This window comes from Phyllopteryx taeniolatus, chromosome 5 (assembly GCF_024500385.1).
Source record: "Phyllopteryx taeniolatus isolate TA_2022b chromosome 5, UOR_Ptae_1.2, whole genome shotgun sequence".
NCBI classification, from domain to species: domain Eukaryota; kingdom Metazoa; phylum Chordata; class Actinopteri; order Syngnathiformes; family Syngnathidae; genus Phyllopteryx; species Phyllopteryx taeniolatus.
Genome location: NC_084506.1, coordinates 17,780,400 through 17,804,806, shown reverse-complemented (window position 1 = coordinate 17,804,806; position 24,407 = coordinate 17,780,400). Strand labels below are relative to the sequence as shown.

General features: G+C 41.4%; 1 protein-coding gene across 1 annotated transcript in view; it reads right to left on the bottom strand.

The window, feature by feature from the left end:
* slco3a1a (solute carrier organic anion transporter family member 3A1a) overlaps nucleotides 1-24,377 on the bottom strand; it is a 39,800-nt gene extending 15,423 nt beyond the window's left edge. Inside the window, exons 1-2 of the mRNA XM_061773292.1 lie at nucleotides 23,815-24,377; nucleotides 17,140-17,596 (exon numbers count right to left, since the gene is read on the bottom strand). Of these exons, the coding sequence (XP_061629276.1) occupies nucleotides 17,140-17,596; nucleotides 23,815-23,976 (619 nt within the window). The 5' untranslated portion in view covers nucleotides 23,977-24,377. The remainder of the gene's footprint in view (nucleotides 1-17,139; nucleotides 17,597-23,814) is intronic.
* Between the last annotated feature and the right edge of the window lie 30 nt (nucleotides 24,378-24,407).

Below are 24,407 nucleotides of genomic sequence, written 5' to 3'. Positions count from 1 at the left end.
GTGAATTTGTAAAAATCTACTTGTTACCGGTCAAAGTAAGATGACATCACCATCACTGAGCTACGCTATGTTAATATTCTCGACGAGATATTCATGTTAAACTTGACATTCTTAATACACTAGCATTTAATCTGATTAATTGGAGTCACCTTTCAAACCAACAATGATACTTACAGCTCAGGGAATAATAATGTACAATGAATGACATACTAGAAACAAGAAGTGAATATCAGATGTCAATTCATGACAAAGTAAAGTGAACTGAAGGCATGCAATTCTAAATTCGGATTTGCCAGTATCCTGAAAAACTAATAAAAAAACTATTGGTTGAAAATTTGCAATAAAGTGGGGAAGACTGTATGCACATATAATATCAATAACTGGTTCCAAACGTACTTCCTTGTACTGAAAACATGCTGATAACAGCTAATTAAGACACTAACACAAAATGAGCCCTGCATGAGCCGCTTATTAAACAAAATACAAGCACAGAGTGAGAGTATGACATTAACACAGTTCTAATTAGATGTTGATTTCATAGTTATGAAAAACACTCGCACGAACAAACAGGTAAACGTCATCCAAACGTCATGCCACCTTGGTGTGAAGTCTATTTGGATGAGACGCAGGAGATTAATGGCTGATCGCTGATCCACCGGGACGCGCTAACAGCATTAGACGGCAGCTTTCACTCGGGATGTGAATTCAGTTTTGTTCCAAGTGGCTTTTAGGATCCATGTCACTCATTCAGGGAGACCGTGTTTACATCAGTTCGGTTGAAACTAATAAAATGTAAAATTATTAATGAATTAGCTAATTAATATCTAAAAAAAAAAAATAATAATAATAAAATAAAATTAACTATACGATCAGTTGTGTTTCAAAATACAAAGGAAAAACTAGAGAATGAAAGTTCTGTAAAAGTTTCTGTAGAGTTAATTGAATTGTTGAAATGTAGGTTGTGAGACTTTTGAAGTTAGAATGGTTTAAATCTGTCAACAAATGTGGAATAAAAATATGTAAAATATCTTTTAATTCGGAGATTTTATTGTTAAAATGTGACAATTTTTGTAATGTGATAAATAGTTTGGCATGTGTACAGAATGAGCTAATAGTTTTGGAATGGTTTGAATCAGTCGAGAAATGTGGATTATCTTAATTTGGGAATTTTATCGTGAAAATATGGAATCATGTTAAAAGTGGGAGTTTTTGGAATGTGAAGAACAGTAGCCAAAATGTCCTGCATTTTCAAATTTGTAAATATTTGGATGCTTGAATGGTGTGAATATGTGGAAGTACGATGAGATCAAAGGTTTCAAAATGTGGAACTTTTTTGTTGACTGTTTAATTCATTTGAATGTGGTTTTTGTGGAAAATATGTGAAAACTGGGAATTTTTAGAATGTGGAAAAATACAAACTCAAATGTTCTGAATTTGGTAAATACAGTGGTGACTCGACTTACAAGTGATCCAGTTTTTTTTTTTTAAGGATGCAAGCCGTTACCCGAATGATTTTTTTCTTTTGACTTTTGAGCAAAAACCTAATGTTAATAGACAAAGAAAAAACGCCATAGATGGACTAATGATAGGATCAATGTTGCGGTGTTATAACCCTTTCAGCAACGGACCTTTGAACACAGATGTAGACAAACAATATAACAATACTATATTATATACACAAACTGTATAATCTTTTTCCTCTGCGAAAAATGACTAATATTACTGCAGCCAACAGTCCGTTTTGAACTCTTCTTCCTGTATTATGTACATCTTTATTATACTTCCTCCTGGTGACCAAAGCACAATCATCAGAAGGAGCCGCACAATCAATAATTTATGATAAACAAACTGTTTAATTCTTTACATTCTCTTTAAATGATTTTGCAATTTTATGCTTTTATTAAGTACAATACTGTAGAGTTCTATATTCCTCATAAAAAATGTGCATGCATTAATGCAATTTCCATTCGTTTCAATGTGGAAAGATGATTTCAGATATAATTGTTTTGCGTTACAAGTATAGTCACGGAATGTATTAAACTCCTACACCACGGTATTTTGAACTTTGGCTTGAATCAGTTGAAAATCTGGAAGAAGGGTTAGTAATTAATCTAAAAATTATACATTTATAAACATAAATTAATGTATAATTATACATTCAAATTTATAAATAATAATCATAATTGTAATTGCATTTCCAGTAGAACTACTGTTTATTTTACAATTTCACAAGCCTGTCTTTTTTTTTTTTTTTTTTGTAAATCCAAAATTCATGCAGTAGCCAAATGTGTTGTTTAGTGGTCAACTTGGTCAAAGGACGTGAGCAATATTTTCCTGTTGGGCAACATAATCCTCTCAACTGCCACATAAAAATAAATCATTCCGTTCCTCGTCTGCCGTCTCCTATAGTGACTCTTTTGATTGTGCAGAGCCATGACCTAAATAACAAGCTTAAAGTAGGCTCAACTCACATTCAAAGGCCATTTCACCAGGCCACTAAAAACGTCCGCTTGCGTCAAATCAAGCCTTCAAGACACTTCCTGCTGGGATCTCGTCTCACCAAAACAAACATCACACTCACACTCACACACACACACACACACACACACGTTTTTGGGGAAAAATGTTTTTCTCTCATACCATATGGTTGCTAAATAAAAAGTGCAGCTTAAAACTACCGTATTTTCACGACCTTAAGGCGCACTTAAAAGTCTTAAATTTTCTCCAAAATGGACGGGGCGCCTTATAATGCGGCGCACCTTATGTGTGCACTGACTTCCAACATCTATAATTGTTGTTGTGTGATGAGCGCAGCACTTGACTTTTTTTTTTTTTCCGCATTTCCTGCCGACACGCTGTTTATACAGAGGAAAAGGGGACGTGGCTTAGGACAAGGGAAGGGTGCGTGAAGGAGGACGCTAAAGCCACACCCTCAGTAGGTATAGAGTGCCCGGGTGTGCATTGTGCAAAACAACATCGGTTTGGCTAAAGACCCCCGAAAATGGCACCTACAAAGAGACACGCTTACGAATTACAGTTTAAGCTGCAAGCTGTCAGTTACGCAGAGGAACATGGGAATTGAGCAGCCGCGGGAGAATTCAAGATCAACGAATCCATGGTTCGCAAGTGGAGGAAGCAGGAAAACGAGCTTCGCCAAGTCAAGAAGACGAAGCTGTGTTTCCGCGGAAAAAAAATAAAAACAAAACGCGGAAACAAGGCGAGGTGGCCCGAGTTGGAAGACCAACTCGAGCAATAAATTAATGAGCAAAGAACAGCCGGGAGAAGCGTCTCAAGTCAGCATTCGACTGAGTGCAAGTGAGGAAGCTTGCCAGCATTCCAGGACGCTTGACTAAAGAATTCCAACCGCTGGACATCCGTGTAAACAGGGCATTCAAACTGAAGTTACGAGCGGCGTGGAAGCGATGGATGACAGATGGCGAACACAGTTTTACTAAGACTAGGAGGCAGCGCCGGGCAAGTTACGCCACAATTTGTGAATGGATTGTCGATGCTTGAGCTAACGTGTCTTCTTTCACTGTTATTCGAGCTTTCGTAAAAGCCGGCATCATTTCTAAGGGGCCGCACGGCAACGAGACGGACTCGAACCTGGCGTTTGATTGAGAACTTGACCAGCTGTTTATTTCAGATATAGAAGATGAGGACTGATGGATTTGTGGATGAGGATTGATAAAAAAATAACGTGAGTACATTGTTAAATACTTCAATAAAGTACAACCGAACTCAGTTTTGCTCACGCTGCCTTTTTAAAAACATTGTTTTAGCGTGCATGCATGCTACCGTATGTTTTAAGCTAGCGTATGTTTTACCATGCCTGCGCCCAATAATACGGTGCATCTTATGCATGTGTTAAATACAGAAATAGACCCCGTAACTGAGACTGCACCTTTTAATACGGTGCGGCCTATGGTCGTGAAAATACGGTATTAGTTTTGACCCCACAGGATGAGCGGCGGGGTTAGAGCAGAGCTTAGGGGCTATGGCCGACGCCGTCATGGTAAGCCGAGCTCGAGCTCAATCTGAGCCTCAAAGAGGCCAAGCAACCAATGCTGGGCGTCAATGAAGGCTTACAAATGCACAAACTTTAAGTGTAAAATATCATAAGGGGGGTTATGCTGTTGCCTTTTTCATGCTTGTTTTATGGTATCTTTTTGGCATGTGCTAGGTACTGATTTAAAGTTTTACCATAGTTTTAGTCACGTTTCAAAACTGCTAAAACTTTTCATCAGCGGTATGACTTTTTTTTGTCATAAGTGCAGTGCAGGGTTGAATACTGAATCACATTTATGAAAGCGCCACCCACCACTCAACAAATTCAAGGTAACCTTTATATATGATAAAAACCACCATCTTTAAATGAACATTTGCAATCAGCTACAAAAGTTAGTGTGTCCACAATTGATCCACAATTGATGAACTCACTACTAGTGATGCAGAATTTTCCGCCACCGCAAATGCCTCAAAAGTACAGTTCAGACGAAATACTTTTGTCGTCGAAACAAGGTGGATCAAGAACATGCGCGAATGTCAATCACACTCATATGCACATCAAACATGGTCACGTGCGCATACCGAACGCGCTTGTGCGCAGATGTCACACGCGTTTGAGTAGTGTTTATGAGAGCGCGTCACTTGTGTTTATGAGAGTATTTGACAAGTGTTTGAGTGCAAACGTTTTAGTATTGTGTATGAGAGCCTTTCAGTAGTGTGTGTGAGAGCATTTAAATAGTAAGTGTGAGAGCGAATCTTGAAATATGTCCCTAACAGCTCCTCACTTTTATCCCTGCCCCCCCCCCCCCAAAAAAAAATACAGAAAGAAAATTTTAGGTGTAAAAGAGCTTTAACCTATATTTAAGTTGTCAACAGTTAAGTATACTAAAGTGTTCTATCTTTGCACACATTTTCCGCACTTACCTTCAAACATATTTAGAAACAAAACATGAAATGACTTGGGTTCATCTTTAACTCGAGAGAGAGAGGGGGAGTCAGATCACCAAACAGTATGTAAAGTGGAAAAAAAGTCTTTTGAATTGACCGAATTTGCACATGATTAAAATGTGTACTAACATATATTAATTGATATTTTTGAGGAAAAAAGGGGAAAGGTTTGCCACATTTGAATCACGTGCAACCGAAAATTACTTTTTTCCAGTCTAGCGTTTAATATTTGTATTTTATATCCGACGTTTATGCTTGTAGAGTTATTTCTGTGCAATTTCGGCATCTGTGCATGCAGGTTGGTTCGTGTTCCATGAATATACACAGCCATGTCCGATGTGTTGCTTGAAATGTACATTGAAAGCGACATGGAGAAAAGAAAGAAAATCAAAAATGGACACTTAGACCAAATGTTTTCTGTATCTGAATCCAATTATAAAGCCAGCCCTTTGTGTGCGGAAAAAAATATTTCTTTTTTCCATTCCGAATTATTTATTTGGCAAAGATTTTTTAAAAATCCAAGTGTGTGTTCATTCAAACTGACAAAAAAATGCAACCCCCCACCCCAAAAATATGCAGTACATCCCACACATTTTTACAAACACACAGAAAACAAGTGCAGCCTGAAAATGTGCTGTGCCAGACAGATCTCTGTCCTTTTGTATAATTCAGAAGCTGCAACAACCAAGCTGCCACATCTCATGAGTCTTTGGATGATAATGAAAATAAAATTCACTTAAGTTAAACACAATTCCATATACTATGAGTAAAAGAAAAGAAAACTGAGGGAAATACATGTGTGAGAGAGAGAGAGGTGAAATAGTTAAGACCTGTTGTGGAAACTTCTATCTAAAAATATCTATAATCTAAAAAAATGCACATTCCATACTCACGTTATATAATAAGACACTGGAGCCATCATATTAAATCTTTGGACTTGCTAAGGGAGCAAAATGCTGGATGGAAAAATTAAAAACCAGGGAAGATTATTTAAAAGGCATACTTATGAATTCAAACTAAATCAATAAATTAGACAAAACACACCCACTCTTGAGTGATTGATTATGTTGCAATGGGCACAGCTGTGCATCCAATTATTTGGCCATAAAGAAAACAAAAGCAATGTGAGCGACGGCTGCAGTGAAGCTAAAGTGGACCATTATGGAAATGAGCGCTACCACCACCACCTAACAAGGAAATTTTTCTAAAATGACATTTTGCCACGTCACAGGAACAATGCTGAGTCAACTGAGGCCAGTTAGCAGCCTGATTAACACAAACACCCACACACCTAACTTCAATGTTTTCATCCTTATGGTAAAATAAGACTTGAATGATGAAGATCGTGAGGAGCATGGGGTATATATATTGTACTGTACAGATAGGGATGTACATTATCAATTATTTGATTGATTATTAATATTGTTGAGCTATGGGCAGCTGAACTTCATGTGGTTATGGCACAACATTATTCTGCTTAAGTAACTGGCATCAACTGGCAAATGGCATTTGATTGTTTTTTCCTCATAGTTGATCAAAGAAATTTAGGGAAAGCTCAGGGGGAAAAGAACCTTACAATTATCTTTAAAATGTTGAACCTAGTCGCAAAATGAAACTTCACTTGTGAGTTACAGCCCAGCTATGATCAGCTCAACCATATAGACCAATGCCATTCGGCTACTTTAAGTTGACCTGCAGGAACATAATCTTTTGAGTCCAATTAACCTCGAGTCAGGAAGACCTGAGAGCACTAATTGACCTAAATTAATTACGTTTCTGCTAGTTTTTCATAAGCACGAACAATGGGGCTCAAGTTTACTGTAAAAGTACTGACACTTTTAAAGACAAATTCCACGGTCTGTTTGCAATCCTGTGTGAGCTGTTTCTCAGCGGGCCGAGACAGAGCAACACACTGTACGCATTGTTCGGTGGCTGTGAGGTAGGTGGAGGGCAGCAGACGCAGCAGCTGCTCCACTGAGGATCACCAACACACCGGGATATTCGGGACAGTGAGCAGCTGCTAACAGCTTCTTCGGCAAGTGCTGAGGACTGTCAGGGTTGAGGAGACACCGAGGGGACTGCCAGTATTCGGAAAAAACCCAGATTCGAACCAAGAAACGTCCTTTGGTGAACAACATGTTTTCCCGTTTGACCAACTTGTGCAAACGTTACCTGGCCGTCCAGTGTCAAGTGCACCAAGTGAGAGGATTTTGTTTTGTCTGTCAGGAAATAACATCATGTGACAGCGTGCGAGTTCTTCACCCAGCCCACTTCGATATTTTAATGTTCAGAAATACAGTGTATATATTCTGCATAAATACAGTATGAGCTGCCCAAGGTCGGTGATGGAAAATTGCCCTGAGATAATATCATTGACGTTATCAGCGACTAGACGTCGACCTATTGAGTTCATTCAAATAAGCACCCACGTATTGATCAGAGTGCATTAAATTAGGTGCATTTTCCACCGCACTCTGCACCATTTTCCACCGCACTCTGCACGACTAACATCAACTCCGTCCTCAAAAAGGCCCAGCACAGGATGTACTTCCTGCGGCTTCTGAGAAAGCACGGCCTGCCACCGGAGCTGCTGAGACAATTCTACACAGCGGTAGTCGAATCAGTCCTGTGTTCTTCCATCACAGTCTGGTTTGGTGCTGCTACAAAAAAGGAAAAACTCCGACTGCAACGGACAATCAAAACTGCTGAAAGGATTGTCGGTACCCCCCTACCCACCATTGAGGACTGCCAGAACTAAGACAAGGGCGTGCAAAATCCTCTCGGACCCTCCGCACCCCGGTCACCAGCTCTTCCAGCTCCTTCCCTCAGGTAGGCGCTACTGATCAATGCAAACTAGAACTAGTAGACATTCCAACAGCTTCTTTCCTCTTGCGATCAACTTCTTAAACACCTAACCTATAATTCCATTACAACAAGATGGCAATTTTTTTTGACTTGAGTTCGTTGTCACATTTCTGTGGGGCCAATTATGTACTACTCGTGCACTCACTGTCGTTGTCTCGCCATGCTGCACTATTTGCATATACTGGCCACTCATGCCAGAGAAGCATCTGCTTCATTTGCACACTGATTGAGGAGTATCTGTAACATTTGCACAACCAACATTGTCCCAGATTATCGCACTACTCGTCACTTTAAACCGCATACACTCCTTGAAGTCTCAGCGCCCCTTGCACAATGGTCATTGCACCGGTCTATTGCAATATTAGTTATTCGAACTGCTCTAAGTGCTAGAGGACTCTGCATCTTTTTGCACAATTGTTTTTTGTCAATGTCTCTGTCTCCAAAGTGTTCTGTAAATTGACTGTCTGTTGTACTAGAGCGGCTCCAACTACCGGAGACAAATTCCTTGTGTTTTGGACATACTTGGCAAATAAAGATGATTCTGATTCTGATCACAGATATGGGCATCTTGTGCTGAACATGCTCCTGAGTAATCCACGGTGCAACCACTTACGCACCACTCAATCAACGGGGCTTGGGATTTGCGGTAAAGCAAGAAGCGGCGTGTGGATGCGCACTTCCGCAGCAAAGTCCATGTGCAAGGTCGGCTGCTTCAATTCTGGGAGTCGAATTGGCTGCGTAAGGCCACAGCTGAGTGGCAGCTTTAGAATTTCTAAACTCTTGAATGGACTCCAAGTGGAGAGGAATGGACAGAGCATTTCAAGCTATTAGTAAAACAATCAAAAAACAAACAAAAACATGTCCAATTGTGTGGGAATGGCTTGCTGATGCTGCAGTGCTTATGAGCTCTCTCCTCCCACCTCTTATCCGCATGCTCCTCCCCCTCCCCAATGGATGACAAAAATCCTGTTTTAATCAGCAGTGTCGGAGCCTGACCTAGATTGCCTTGAGAAAGCTGCATGGTGGCCGAGGTTTACTGATGAAGGAGAAAGGTGCCACGAGCACGCTTTAGCCCAAATACTTTTCACCACGCAGCGCGAGGCTTCCTGGAGCTCTGGTTTCTGCCAAATTTACGGTGCCACTGTAAAACTACTGCCATAACCCACCATGAAATATAACACAAACCCACATTTTTTCAGTATCTGTATTCCTGCGCAGTTCGGCAGATAGCGAACAGTTTCACTATCAGTACTGAGGTACCTTATGCAGATAATAGTTTTGGTATCCTTACAACACAGCAGACTAACTGGGCGGGGTGTACTCGTGGGTGCCCTGATGCCATGTTCCCATGGAGCTGCGAAACAGCAGAGGTCTGCGAGTGATGACGTCATCTTTTGAGTGCATCTGGGTTTAAACGTGATAAGTTTAGCCCAACTCTACTGACTCATCCACTCCATATCCAGACGTAAACAACCCTCAGATCACTTCCAAAATGAGCCCGCCCTGCGAGTGTGCGGCGTGCTAAGCTGAGTGGGCTCAGTTCCCGTGTGACTCCTTTTACTTGATGTGATCATCACTAATTAGCCTGCAGGCCACAGCAGCATGTTGTTGACCAGCTGGATAAGAGCATGTTCACCACCGTAGAAATGGACCATCGAGTGTCATGTGCATTAAAGTCTTCTTACTCTTCACTGCAACACCGTTCCTCTTGAGGTAAAAACCAACGGGTGTTGCTAGGCAAACTCCGCACGCAGCTTATGGCAAGGCCCGGAAAAACCCATTTAGGATGTAATCCTTCAAGATGACATTAACATGCGCCGAGTTTAAGTAGCTTATACAAACGCCCTACTGCAGTGACTGTTTGGAGTTGGAGCATTTCGGCAGGAATGATGAAGTGTCTCTCGAGAACCTTTTGTCAATGTGACTACCGCCACCTAGTCCTCCTAAAAACGCCCAGGGCTAAATTTATCCTGAGTGGAAATTGTGAAATGTATCATCATTAAATGCTTTCATTTGTAGCTTTGAAGAAATGTTCAGTCATTGGCAGGAAAAAAAAAAAAAAACTAAACTAAATTTACATGTACCATGTTGTTGTTTATTAATCAAGAGCTAGCTGGTGTTGGAACCACCGTCATGCTATCAAAACACTGTGCTTCCATAACTTTGTTACATTGTAAATGGGCTAACGAAAAAAATGCATTTTTTTTTTTTTTTTTTTTAATGTTGTGTCATCATTTAAATTCCCATTTTAACAAAGTGAGCAGTAGATAGAACAGATAGCTGTTTTCATATGTAGGGAGTAAAAGTAAAATGTCAGCAAAATAAATAGCAAAGCAGTTACCCAAAAGAATCTACTTACAGTTGGTACAGAAAGTATTCAGACCCCCTTACATTTTTCACTCCGTTATATTGCAACCATTTGCTAAGATCATTTAAGTTCTTTTTCCCACCTTATTAATGTACACAGAGCACCCCATATTGACAGAAAAACTGAAATCTCTCACAGCCATAAGTATTCAGACCATTTGCTCAGTATTTAGTAGAAGCACCCTTTTGAGCTAATACAGCCATGAGTCTTTTTGGAAATGATGCAACAAGTTTTTCACACCTGGATTTGGGTTTAAGTCAGGGCTCTGGCTGGGTCATTCAAGAACAGTCACGGAGTTGTTCTGAAGCCACTCCTTCAGAACAACTCCCCCGTTTGCTTGGTTTGGCCGGACGGCCAGCTCTAGGAAGGGTTCTGATAGTCTCAAACGTCTTCCATTTCAGAATTATGGAGTCCACTGTGCCTTTTTTTATATAGACAGGTGTGTGGCTTTCCTAATCAAATCCAATCAAACACAGCTGGACTCCAATGAAGGTTTAGAACCATCTCAAGGATGATCAGAAGAAATGGACAGCACCCGTGTTAAATATGAGTGTCACAGGAAATGGTCTGAATACTTATGGCTGAAAATGAATGAAAAATGAACTTAAACGATTTTAGCCAATGGCTGCAATATAACAAAGAGTGAAAAATTTAAGGGGGTCTGAATACTTTCCGTACCCACTGTAAGTACAGTAACAAAGTATTTGTACTTCCAGTAGTTTCTTCCCAATACTGGCATTAAAATTATCAATATTTTTTAGGATTGCAATAGTTATTTATGACGATATAAAGATCTGTAAAAACAAAAAAATTTGCATCAAATTTCATTATATAAACAATAGCAAAAAGGGAAAAACACTAACAAAAAACAGCCTACTCCGTATGTGCTATGAATAAATATGAAAAGTTTTTCCTGAAATTACATATAATCTATGGCGATTGTGCAATGACCATGAATTTCTTATCATTTAAAGCAACAAGTGTGTCCAAGGGTTCACAGTTTTGACATTAAAAGAAATGTTGCTGATATGTCTCATCAATTAATCATTGCATCAGCCCTTTAATGTGCGATACCATAAGGCTCTTCATACTGTACATTACAGTTTAATGAACATTCACCGAGCTGTTTAAAAGCTTCAGAGCAGGCTGACGTCACATGGTCGCTATAAAACGACTTGCAGTGTGTCCTGTACAGTATATTTATGCAGGCAGGGGGTCCTGTGGGACGAGCCAAAATTAGCAGTGGACATTGAAAGGTCATAGAACAGTGGGAATGGAGCTCCTGTTGACGCAGTCTGTCCAATCACATTTATTCCCTTCAGCCAGAGACGACGAGAGCAGACATCAAGATTTGAGGAAAAAGAAAGCAAAACAACCCCTAAAAGACGTGAAAAGGAATTCCTTGAAAACATTGAGGTAGTTCTACAAGGAGCTTGAACTGCAACAGCCAGACGTCTCGAAAGGCTGAGCAGACTTTGCTGGAGCTTGTTTTACTGTTGTTTAAACAGCGCTTTTGGCTGGAGTGCACACTGTGGAAGCAGGCGGTGGAAGCCTCCGGAGGACTTGTTTTTCACAAGCCTGTGTGGTATGCAGGCACGACCCAGCCCACTCTGATCCAGCACACGGGCAAGCTGGTTGGCATTCCTGCTCTATGCAGCAATTATGGCTCGTCTTGAGGCCTCTTCTCCCACTGTACACAGCCATACCCCAACAAGGCAGGGCGTGTCTTTGTCTAAGTCTTTCAATTGTCACATCCCCATTTAGTCCCAGTCTCTAATTTTAGCTGCAACACATTACTTGGTGACAATGAGCTTCTAGAAAAGCAGCAAGAAAACCTTTGGTACCAGAAATCCAGTGGAACCTCCAAAGACCAACACAATCTAGTCTGTTGCCCCCCCCCCCCAAAGTAAAATCAATATGAAAGTAATCTGTTCAAGATTACTAGCAGCCTTTTATTGCTCAGTGTTTTTTTCAATGTCTTCATGTCTCAAAAGTATTCTGTCAATTGACTCTGTTGTCGTACTAGAGTGACTCCAACTACTGCAGACAAATTGTGTTTCTCTGTTTTTCGGACATACTTGGCAAAATAAAGATGATTCTGCTTCTGATAAAACATTCATAACTCTACAAGCAAAGTTTTATATAACATGCCTAATTTACTTTAACCACTGTTAATCAAAATATTCATCCTGATCATTTGACAATGCGTAATGAACAAACAACGATTAATCGAATAACTCAAATAATTTCATTACAAAAAAGTCTAGCAAAATCTCTGCCTCAAAGCTTCGCAGGGATAATTTTACCCACACGGACTAGTGTGACTGCAGTTGCATGCACCGCTCCATGAATTTGGGATCATTTCACCGTTAACAAGGAAGATAAAGTGCAATGTGTACCACAACAGCACATCTCAGATTGCCAACACACGGTAACGTATCAATGTTAGTAGGCTTTACACGATCAGGATTTTTGGGGCCGATCACCAATCAGCAAGTTTAAAAAAACGATAACCGATCACAAGATGGAGCAATCTGTCCATTTACATGACTTGTTCATTTATTGTATATACTTGTGTACTTTATGACTTACTCATTTATTGTATATACTTGTGTACTGTATAATGTATCCATCCATTTTCTGTACCGCTTATCCTCACTAGGGTCGCGGGCGTGCTGGAGCCCATCCCAGCTCAAAATTATTCTCTAGCATTTTAGACAAAAGTTAAAACATCAATGACCTCTAGGGGATATTCAAGGATTGGCCACTGACATAAGTTTAGGTCAGATCAACATTACGACGACAGAAATAATGGGTGCTAACTTACTGTAATTAAATTACTTTATTACAATTAAATTACTTTAATAAATACTGTCAATTAAATGCTTACTCTAACTTTCTAACTGTCCTGGCCGGCTATATCGGCGGGTGTTGTCCAGAGTTTGCGTCCGTTTGGCAATTCCTTTTTTTTCCCCCACGGTGCGTTGCTTGAACACGGCATGCTCCTCTCCTCATGTACATTCTTCAGGTGCCCGATAAAATTTGTGTTGAAGCATTTAGATGACGTTTCCCACAATGTACTTCCGTTGTGCACAGACTGCAAATAACTTACATGTTGTTTGTCTAAGACACCGCAAAATAGTCCCACACCAATGACGTGTTTTTTAACCGACAAGATTAAAATTAACTTTATTGGCCATCAGATAGTTACAGTACTGCGCCACAAGACACGTGACAAGGCTAAAAATAAACTAGCTTTTTGATTCATACGCAACGGCGACGCGGAGTTAATTAAATGTCTTGTGCAATGACATAATTGATCCGATCGGCGAATTATGACATGGAAGCCGATCAGCATAAAATGCAAATTATAGGCCGATACCGATCACGCCAATACCGATCACACCGATCAGATCGGCGTAAAGTCTGAATGTTAGCTATTTTAATATAGCCTGCCATCGCTAGTAATGTAACGTATTGTAATGCCCCCGCACGTGGTCAAGCATAGACACTTTAAGAAGAAGAAGACACTTTATCGAACATAGAAAACAGCCAGCCAACTCTACACTCTCATTCGACGACACCCACCCCACTCACAAGGCCAGGCCCTGCCCTTCATGACATACACACTCGAAGTCACAGATTACTACAGTAGAACATGAATAGGAAGACCCCAAGTGAAACAAAGATAATAGTTGCACCTCATATGCACATTTATTGTTTTTAATAATGAAAAATCAATTATTGATTAATCGATGGGGTAATCGGGAGAATACTCGATTCTAAAAAGTCAACCAACTTCTCTGCGTGCTGTTTGGCTCGGTACCGTAATGTCTATGGAGATGACATGCAGACACGCTCTTTACACAAAGTCTTGTCTGGCGCATTTGTCTGCGATGCATGAGTAAAGTTACATTCATGACCCTCATATGCAAAGAGCTTCTTCCTCTAATTTCTCCCCAGTTTTTTTCAAAACACTCCTAAAATCCTCTTTAAATGCTCTGCTGGGATGTAACGAGACTCAGATGATGCGTGGATTAACTTGTATTGTTTGAAAAATCCACCAACAAAGCTAGATTTACAGTGTATGTCAAGTTTTTTTTCCCTTTTTAAAAAATATTTCAACATGGTTCACACCATCGCTCGGGTTACGATGAAATCCGAATCTGCAGGACATATGCAAAATTACAGGAAACAAGCAAATAGTCTGTGAGAGCTCCAGCTACATGACGCCGCACACGTAAACGGATGGATAATGCAAATTAATAGTCGGGACGTGAACGCAAATCTTGCAGAATTTCAAACAAGCTCGTCCATTCATGCAGCTGTGGGGCCACATGACATGCCTGCAGCGGAGGGATTAGGACGATCAGCTGAGCGCGACTCAATACCACATTGTTCCCCGCTGCTCACCGCTTGTTTTTCCCTCCAAAGCCAGCAGCTTATCAAAGGATAGGACCGAACGCCTGCCAAAATCCAACCACTCCCAGTCCACTTCTTTGCTGTAAAGTGCAGACAAAAACACAGCCCCGGTGCCACAATGTCAAGGCTTTCTTGGCAATTCTAAATGCCCCCCTTTCTACACCCAAACAAAGCATGAGGTGCTTTTCGTAAAACAGGCTGACGTTCAGGACAAACAAACACGACAAATGCTAATTGAAGACATCATCTTTGGCCTTGAGATTACACAGCACACTGTTGCCTTTGTTGGGAGGCCACATCTGTATTGGGGCGACAAAAGGTGGCCACACAGCACGCTTGCTGCTATCAGAAAGGGTGTGTGCTGGCCTGAATGCAGCCTCCATTCAGGCTCTTGTTGTCTCTGCTGCAAAGCGATAACACACAGCAGTGCCGATGCATCTCTTATAATCTGTGCAAGGTTGATGTGTCAAATTAAAGGCCTGTCCAACATGGATTTGATCCGCGGAGCTTGTACTTACACTATGACTGATGACCTTCAAGTTAAATCATCTAATATTACAGTAATTTATTAGAAAGAGTGTTTATTGCATCTCATCTGGGGAACATTAGGGAAACAGTGACCTTTGATTATTTGTTACGGAAGATTTATGTGTTATCTTAAAATAATAACTACTATTCTAATAAGTGTTTTTACACTGTGAATTCATGGCTGTATCTGGATTGGAGGCACAAACTCTGGGAGTTGGGAGGGCCATGTTGCAGTTCCGCCATTTCAAAGGCGACGGGCTTGTGTCTACAGTATCGCAATTTTCAGTTTCAATACTGTATCTTTACAGGCTTAGGTATTTGTCACATAGTGTAAAAGAATCCCAGTATTAGACCCAGGAGTCAAGTTTGATGCCCTGGAGTTCTACACTCAGAAAAATCTAATCAATCAAACCGCTAGAAAGTAACTGCTGACCTTATTCTTGAAACCTGGCTGTTTTGTACCAAATAGTAGAAAGTTTCATACACAAGTGGGAAGACACAATTCTGTAAAGGCATCCAAGCAAGCAATTCTCCAACAATAACCAGTGCCTATTTCCATTGATCCATGGCAGGATTTGAACACTCAGCACTTAAAAGTGGAATCAATGCTATAAAAGAAAATAACCAGTATGTACGTAGTTCCTCTTGCAAAAGATCAGTAACGACACACCAGTTTATGGGTTTAAGCTACCTTTTATATACGGTACCAACGAAGATAAACATCATAGCAGCATCCCTAACCGGCCATTGAGCATTAGGAAATGTGCACTGCAAGCACTTGGAACGCTGTTTTGAAGAGCCGCATCAGCAGCGTCTCGCCTTTGAGAAGGGCTTGAGCGAAGCAAAAGACGTTGAACCTGCATCTGGCCTGCGCCGCCGCTCAAACCGTCGTTAGGAAGATTAAAATTGCGCTCACTTGGCAATCACGCAGACAGGCCCGCGCTTGGATGTCAGGCAACCGGGGAGCATGTCAATACAGTGTTTGCTTAAACTATGCAAACATTGCACCTGACGGCAACGGGCCAACATGTGCATAGGTGGGTGGACTTCGGTTCTTTATGAGATTAAAGAGAGGCTTTTGGGAATTAAAGAGCGTAAAAGCAGTAGTATGAGCAGATCAAGGAGGAAAAAACCCTCAACACACCACAGGATAAATTGATCAGGATAATCTTTAAGAGACAGCTGAGAATTGGGCCTTTGCTGACGGGATAAATAAAATTCGTCAATGCGGGGTTGCGCGGTATACCGGTACTACAAAAGAACTGCAATACCTCACGGTCAAAAATGAAGCGACATCACACTTTATAATACCAGCACCTCTGTGCAGTTAAGATGATGGCAAAAATTTCTCCCAAAAAGAAGCTCTTGCTCCAAGGTGTTTATTAGTCACTCCTGTAAAATATGTAAGCTACCGTAATTGTATGTGTGAAGAACGAAAGCCGGACAAGCACGCTGTGGTAGGCTACAGCGTACTTTATTCAGCCTCACGGGCCCAACACAACAACAGGATGGAAAGACAAAAATCCCAATCCACAATTCGCTACAATTTCCAGATGTAATTTACTGTATGAATCTGACAAAACAAAGACTAAACATTGTAAAGTATAGTTGAGCACCAAAATGTTCAACTAAACCACATTGCGTCAAATGAAATTCTACTATCTTAATGCTAATCTATAATGGAAAATGCCATCGATGGGCTGATGCAAATAAGCATCAATGTTAACAGTAATTATAAACCTAGCAAGCTAAGCCCCAAGCTATGAAGCTATAACAGGGCATAAAATTAAATGATTATACATACATTTTCATTTAATACCCTCCACTACCCAATATTACTTTGAATTACTAAACATACTAAGAATTTAAGATTCCATATTTTGTCATCTATGATTCCACTGCTTTTCCTGATGTTTTAAATTCAAAATTTCAGTATGGTGACAACACTAGTGTGAATCCTGCTTTAGCCGTTTGTGGTGTGTCAGCGTTTTATTTCTCACCTATGTAGAGAGACGAGTCTTTCTTCTTAACATGATCGTCAATGTAAGACACACCCAGGGGCTGCACAGGCGTTGCGCCGATGCCCAGTAGGACCTGAGCTCCGATTAGCAGCAGGTACATCATGTTGGTGTTGGTCTTGTTGGCGCACACAGTGTCCTCTGCCAACTGGACCTCCCTGCTGCTGGCGTTGGAGCACACGTCCCGCCCCACGTCAGTCCTCCACGTGTCCCCTATCTCGTACTGGTTAGTCAAAAACTCGGGGAGAGCGGAGAGGAGGGCGCCGAGAGCCATGATGATGCCCCCGCAGCCGATCAGGCGGGGCCGATGCGCCTTGGCCCCAAAGTAGCTGACAAACAGGATCAGGGCCAGGTTGCCGATCTCAAAGCTGCTGGCGATCACGCCGACGTCGGCGCTTTGCAAGTTGAAGCGCCGCTCTAGGGTAGTCAGCACACTCACCTGCAAACGACGGCACATGGGTAAGTCGGGAATAAAATCAGACGTGGCAGACAAATACAAAAACAAGAGTTGGATTCTCACCATACAATTCAAAACATAAACAGTACCATGTTTTCATCCATCGCGCTGCCTTTCCATTGGAAAATTATTAAATAACAAGCAGATCAGTTGTTCCACTGTGGTGCATTGTTGCCGACAGGCCTGTTTCCCATTAGCTGGCCAGTCATACTTGAATTTCAACGACCGTAAACGAGGAACAGCTCATCGTAACATTTTCTCTTCTCCCAGCTGTCCTCTACACGCGACAGAACGAGTCCACTAACCTCCCACAGAAGGTGCCAATCACATGATCAAATAATCAAATTCCATGCCTTGTGATCAGTTTTTGTGAAAGTAGGTTGTTTTCAGTTGTAAACCACTGTGACGCAACAAAACGTTTCTCAGGCTGTTTTCAAATCAGTCCCAAATGGTTTCCCAGTTGCTCCCTTCAAACTGTCTGCAGCTATGAGAATAAATATCAACTTGTGGTTTTAGAGTTGGAACATTTTTCCACTGTGCGTTCAATTCTCCTGATGCGATGCGCATGGTTATTTTGGATGACTGCTGATCAGTCTCAGGTGGACTCTCACCTCTCAACCAGAATCAATTTGGGTTGGGCACTCCACGTGGATGACTGCAAACCAAATGAATTGATTAAATTAGCTTGGAATTTAGTTTAATTCCCTTTCAGAGGCCTTTCATGTTAAAAGTACACACTGGCACCTTAAGTAGAATAAAATCAGTTCCATGATCCTGGATGACCTCCGAATTGTTTGATTTTCAAAACAAGTTTTCAATATGAAATATTTAAAATAAAATTGGTCAGCTGTTGCCATCATAAACCCTTTAATAACTGTACAGACAATCCTTTCAGTAAAATTCCAACAGTGACACTGGCCGAAATGTATACATACACGAGTCTGGTTAAGTGGGATCATTGCCGTAGTATCGGATATCCCAAGGCCACAGGTGGTGCTACAATTCCTAACCATATCACCGTTTCAGCCAATCAGAAACTGGTAAAAAGTCATTTCTGGAGAAAGTTGCGATGGAGAAAAACAGGAGCTATGTAGTGGGTGAGCTTGAGCCTATGCCAGCTGACTTTGTACAAAAGGCACACCCTAGACTGGACAATCGCACAGCTTACAGACAAAAAAAATGTCACACAGGAAGGATCCAGCCGAGCGTCGAACCACAAACCTCCAAACTGTGAGACAGACGTGCTAAACACAAGGCGTGCCTGGAGTCACTCTTGAATATTCAAAATGAAGTAGGGTCATGTGAAGAAATACTTTCAGATTTCAGTGACTTAAAGCAAAGTTCACATCTGAATGAAAGTAGAAATGAAAAGAGTTTTTTTTCTTTTTACATTTAGTGTTGTTGGTGATGTTTTCATGTACAAAGGGGAAAAGATGGAAGTGTCATATTTTTCAAAGAAGTTGTCCTCTGCAAAAGCAGAATCGACAGCAGGTTGTTCTCGCAGCTGCTGTGACACAACTATGGCGCCCCCTTCACAAATCATTACAGTACGGCGAGCCTGATCGGTGGGAGTGCTGCATGCCGAGTGTCCTCGGGCCAAGAGACTTGACGGAAAACTTCGGAACGAGCTACGTCGTCTCTTCCCCCGGAGCAGCTCTTTCTTGCACCGACCGGATAAGGGCCGCATTAACGCGTGGCCGGCTGTCTCTGCCTCGCCTGGGATCTGACGACGGCGACGTCTCATCCTGTTCTTCGAAACTGTGCCAGGGCTGAGGGCAACCTGTTGACACGACAGCTTTGGTGCAAGGCTGTGAGGAAGTAATCATCCTGTCCAATCAGATATCATCCCATGAAGGATGGCCTGAGCAGGAGACATAACTGAGAGCTGAACAGCGCGCTGTGAACACTCTGCACGAGTTCAACATGCTTGTGCACTTCCACTCTGACGTTGACCAGACAGCCTTCCAAGGGGTTTGAACCCAACATAAATTACATCAGGGGGTGAAAAAAAAAAAAGGAGCAGACTGCCTATTAGGGAGAGACCGCAGCTACATTTCGTCAACCTCGTTGCTCAAAATGCAGGGGAAGTGTTTAACATGTTGCCTGGCAGCAAAATAAACCTCGCCCAGTCGTGGGACATCCCATTGCCTCACAGAGAAGAACGAGTCCTGTCAAAGGAAAGTTTTTCTGCATCTTGGCTCCGACAAGTCGGCTGGCAGCTTTGAGACTAAAGAGGTTGTGCTTGAAATGTTAGTTAAGGAGGGCACAACAACAGGGCTAGGGTTAACCCTAACCCAACAACAGAGTGTTACTACACGTGTTACACTACTTTTTTTTATACTGTTCGTACAATATTTTTGTGTTAGCCATTGCTCTTGCGCTCTCTCAATATAGGTGTATATATAGTTGCTTGTATTGTTTTAAAAGTATGTTTAATGACCTTAAAAAAAAGCTTTAAGTGCCATAAAAAACAAAAACATGCCAAGGGTGTACATTAATAGGGAATGGCGGCTTGCACTTATTGCGCGGGGGTTGTCTGGAACCGATGAAGGGGGATTACTATAAATAAAGTGCAGATTTCTATATTCGTTAAACTGGCTGTCACTTTGGTTTTGTAAAAATTAACATGTTCAAAGGGCATCCTGAATTATGTATCAACTCTTGACAGCTGCGAGTGTTAATGATAAATATACCTGGGTGATACATTTAGCCATTCAAGTCGGTAATTAATTCCGCTGATTTATTTATTACAATTTGACTTAATTCAGAAATGAATTACTAAAATGTCGGCTATGAATACTTTTGTGTTTGAATACATGTTTTTAACACAAGGCAATGGTGCGAATGCTGTTCCTGTGTTAGCGGTGTGAAAGTGTCACCAGGAAGACTTTACCATCACCAATGTTATATAGGCTATACTCTTTAAAGGGGTTGCTTTAGTGATCAAATGTTAAGTGTTAGGGCTAATTTTAGCTGTCTTGGTAAAAAAAGCTCAGAATAAAGTGAAGGAACGTAGGTACTGCTAATTGCAGTCCTGCGACATTTGACTGCACATTTTGCCGCCGCCCGCCGTGTTGATTAATTGCCTCGGGCTAATTATCAGCTCACACAAAAAAGGGCGCCATGATAGCTAGGTTTGTCGGTGTGCTGACAGCAAGCGCTTTTAGATCTTATCATCCAATTAGGGACTCTTATAGATCACACTTGATCATCCAGAAACTCTCTGCGTGTTGGCCACAAACGTCATAAGCCAAAGACGGTCAGGTGTTTGTCCGAGTAATTGTTGTTTTGACAATTACTGCTGTGTTTGAACAGGTGTCCAAACTGAAGCCACTCGAAAAGCATTGTGAAGGTTTATTGCTTTATTGAGTTTGCTTGTCAGTGTTTTGATTCAGGATATTAAGAATTTGGAGTACAGGAGACTACTTCCGTCCCTTGAAGTAAAGTGTACTCTATGATGAATTATCAGACTGTACAATATCCAGGACCAATTATGTACAAACGTCAAGCATTGCCTTTGAGAGAACCATCATAAAAGCAAACAAACCTCCTTAGCATGGTCTTTAATGACACTATTTGACAATTATAAAAAATAAAAAAATAAAAATGGCACTAATGTAACCGATAGGGCTCATTTTTGGACTCTCAAAAGACTTGGTACCATTTCCAGAGCCAAGGGTGCGCCGCAAACTGTTAAGGGTACAAAATTAAATCATAAAGACTATCACACCAGTGACAAGTCATCGTACCCATTTAACTGTATTTTAGGGACTTAAGCTCCAAGTAAATTATCCTTTTCCGGGGGCAAAAGGCAAAGGTATACTCCTAAATGATATGTGTACAAAACCAGTACTTTTTGAGTAGGGATGCACCGATACCACAGAGTACCAGTACTAAGATGCTTCTTTTTAATTATTTTAATCAAATATTGTTTAGCAATATAAAAAAAAATGTTTAGAAAATGGACTACGTTTCACTCAACTAAGAATTTTTAGAGTACCACCTTGCCATTACTGACATTTTAACCACACATTTCACTTAAATGTAACGTGTAACACAAAGCATTTCAGTTATGTGGTGTCTCACTCTGACCACTAGGGGCACTATGTAAAAAGGTCAAATCGATAAGCGATGCACAAGAAAAAAGAGAAAGAAGAACATAGTCTGGTGGATACACAAGTGGGAATACGGGTGCCATGTTACCTCTGTGTTAACGACAAAATAAAGGGTAAAAGGAAAAACAAGATTGATAATTTAATTTGCAGTTGGCCAAAAGTGTTGACAAGCTGGTGACATGGAATCGGTGTCTTAGTATCGGAGTATTTTTTCCAGTACACGTACACTGATATCAGTATAGGTGCATCCCAAACAGTAGATTATTTTAAAGTAACCTCAAAATGTCCTTTTTTTTGTGTGGCCATACCTATACCAACCAACCATTTGAGTCCCCAAATGATCCCTATGGGTCACATTTGTGCCCACTACACCCTTTTTCTGCATTGACAAGCCATTGTATGTACTTTTTTAAGGAACCACAGCTTTTTCCTGCGAGTATTCAAATGGGACACCGGAGGCTCCACTGTAAGCATGAACATACAGTTAAAGTGTTTAGTCTATTTATTTCAAGCGAGCTGAGGAAACAGCCTCTCCGAGAATAAACATTGCTAATGCTGGAACGACAACTTCACCGCCTGAGGTTGTAAAGCAAGTCCAACAAGAGAGAATCGATGTTCAAGGTCGCCGCGACTTTGTGTGTTTTAATCAAATTTGTAGAGGAAGAATAATACTGTACGCTGCAAGAGTTAACCTTGAAAAACATCTCTGCGAACATCAATAAAGCGCTGCCATCCTAAAAAAGACTGTTAATCTTGAGATGTAAACGCTTTAAGGTCATTGATTGGTTTGGCTCTTTCATTAAAGGAGGTAGCCAACATTTTTTTTTGGTAATGATTTCCACAGAAAGGATGGAACGCTCAGGAAGAAGGGACATTATTCCACCTTTGGATGGACACAAGCTTGACACTCAAAAACATAGTCACACTTGATTTTTAGAGCTTTTTGGCCTTGAAAACAGGAGCCCAATAATTAGCCTTATTTGTATTAGTGTATATTCTATGTTATATGGTGAAAGTTCGCCATGCTTTCCATTTTATGCAGTCCCTATTTTATAAAGTGCAAGTTTCCCATGCTCCATATTGGATACAGCGTACGTTCCCAGTGGTCCCTATTCTACAGCGTATATACTCCAATTCAGTATCGATTCAGTGGTGGAGGGGGTTGGCGCTTGGCCAGTGATGGCGTTATATGGGTGGAGGTTGTACTGGACCAAAAAACAACAAAATGGTGACCAAAAAAAGCAGCAGTGGAGTGAAACCGGCGCGTTCAACTTTTAAATTTGACGTTTAGGGTCAGTTTGGATTTCCATGTAAATCCGGAACATAGGAAATAAACAAAAGTAAGGTCTTTTGTAAGATGTGCCAGGCATAATTTTTAAGTTTTATCACAATTTTCAAGAGCAAAGATATATTAATTTTACATGCACTTTACTTTTTCAATGTTTACAAAGAACTGTCATGTTTGTTACTTTTATACTCCATATGGAACAAACGAGTTATGACTGTGCAAAAAAGAATACAAAATTCTGTCTAATATTTCAAAACTATACTTTGTGTTAAGAATTTTGAAACAAATATCTATTGTAGATGAAAAACTAATTTTTAAATGTTACAAATATATCCTTGAAGGCATTTAAACAAAGTTAAGGGTTGGAGTTTATATTACTCAAAATCTTTACACCAATATTTTTCCCTTTTACAGCAAATGAATATTGGCTCCACATATTGGTCATCGGCTTCCTTTACTACTAATTATCGGTATTGGCCCTGGTGGAGAGGGGGGGGGGGGGGGGGGGGGGGGTGTCAATTAAACAAAAAATAAAAACATCACTTTTTAGTTCCTAATGCTCTTTTTACACAGTGAAAGCTCCCTATGCTCAGTTCCACATGCTCCCAATTTTATAGTGTTAAGTTCCCCTTTCTCACGGTATAAGTTCCTCATACTCCCTATTTTACAGTCTAAGTTCCACATAGTCCCTATTTTACTGTAGAAGTTCCCCATGCTCCCTTATGTTTTACAGTGCAAGTTCCCCATCCACCAGCCGTGCAGTGGGAGCCCAGGTACCCGTCACCCGCCCCACTCACCAGGTATGCTCCCACGGTGCCCTGAGCCAACATGAGGGCACATTCCGAAATGAGGAATATCTTGATATTTGAGAAGCACGAGGACTTCTTGCGGGTCTCGTCCACTTCCAGCATGTTGTCCCCACCGCCCTGGTGCGACTCCCGGGGACTCTTCACCTGCATGCCCGCCGCCTTCCACGCGGTTCTTGGCGAGGAAGACGCAGCAGTAGTAGCAGCAGCAGCTCGCGGCGTCTACATCCGCGTCGACCCACCTCGTCGGAAGGTTTTACGCCCCCCCCCCAGTAATAATAAAAAAAACAAAAACAAAAAAAAACAGTTGCTCCGAAGTCTACTCGAGGAAGCTAAGCGGCACACGTCCGAACTTCTCCTCGGTGGGTCGCCTGAACATCGCCGCCTCCCTCCTCTTCTTCCTCTTCCTCGTCGTCGAACGGATGCCACAAGACGAGCATGGGGGCCACAAAGTGTCCTCCGCGTGGAGGCTCGGCTCGGCTCGGCTCGACTCTCTCAAGTCTCAACTCTTCCTCGGGACTGTGGGACGTCTGCCCGCCCCCTCGGAGGATCACACGCGGGACAGGAGACGCAACGAGGCGGAG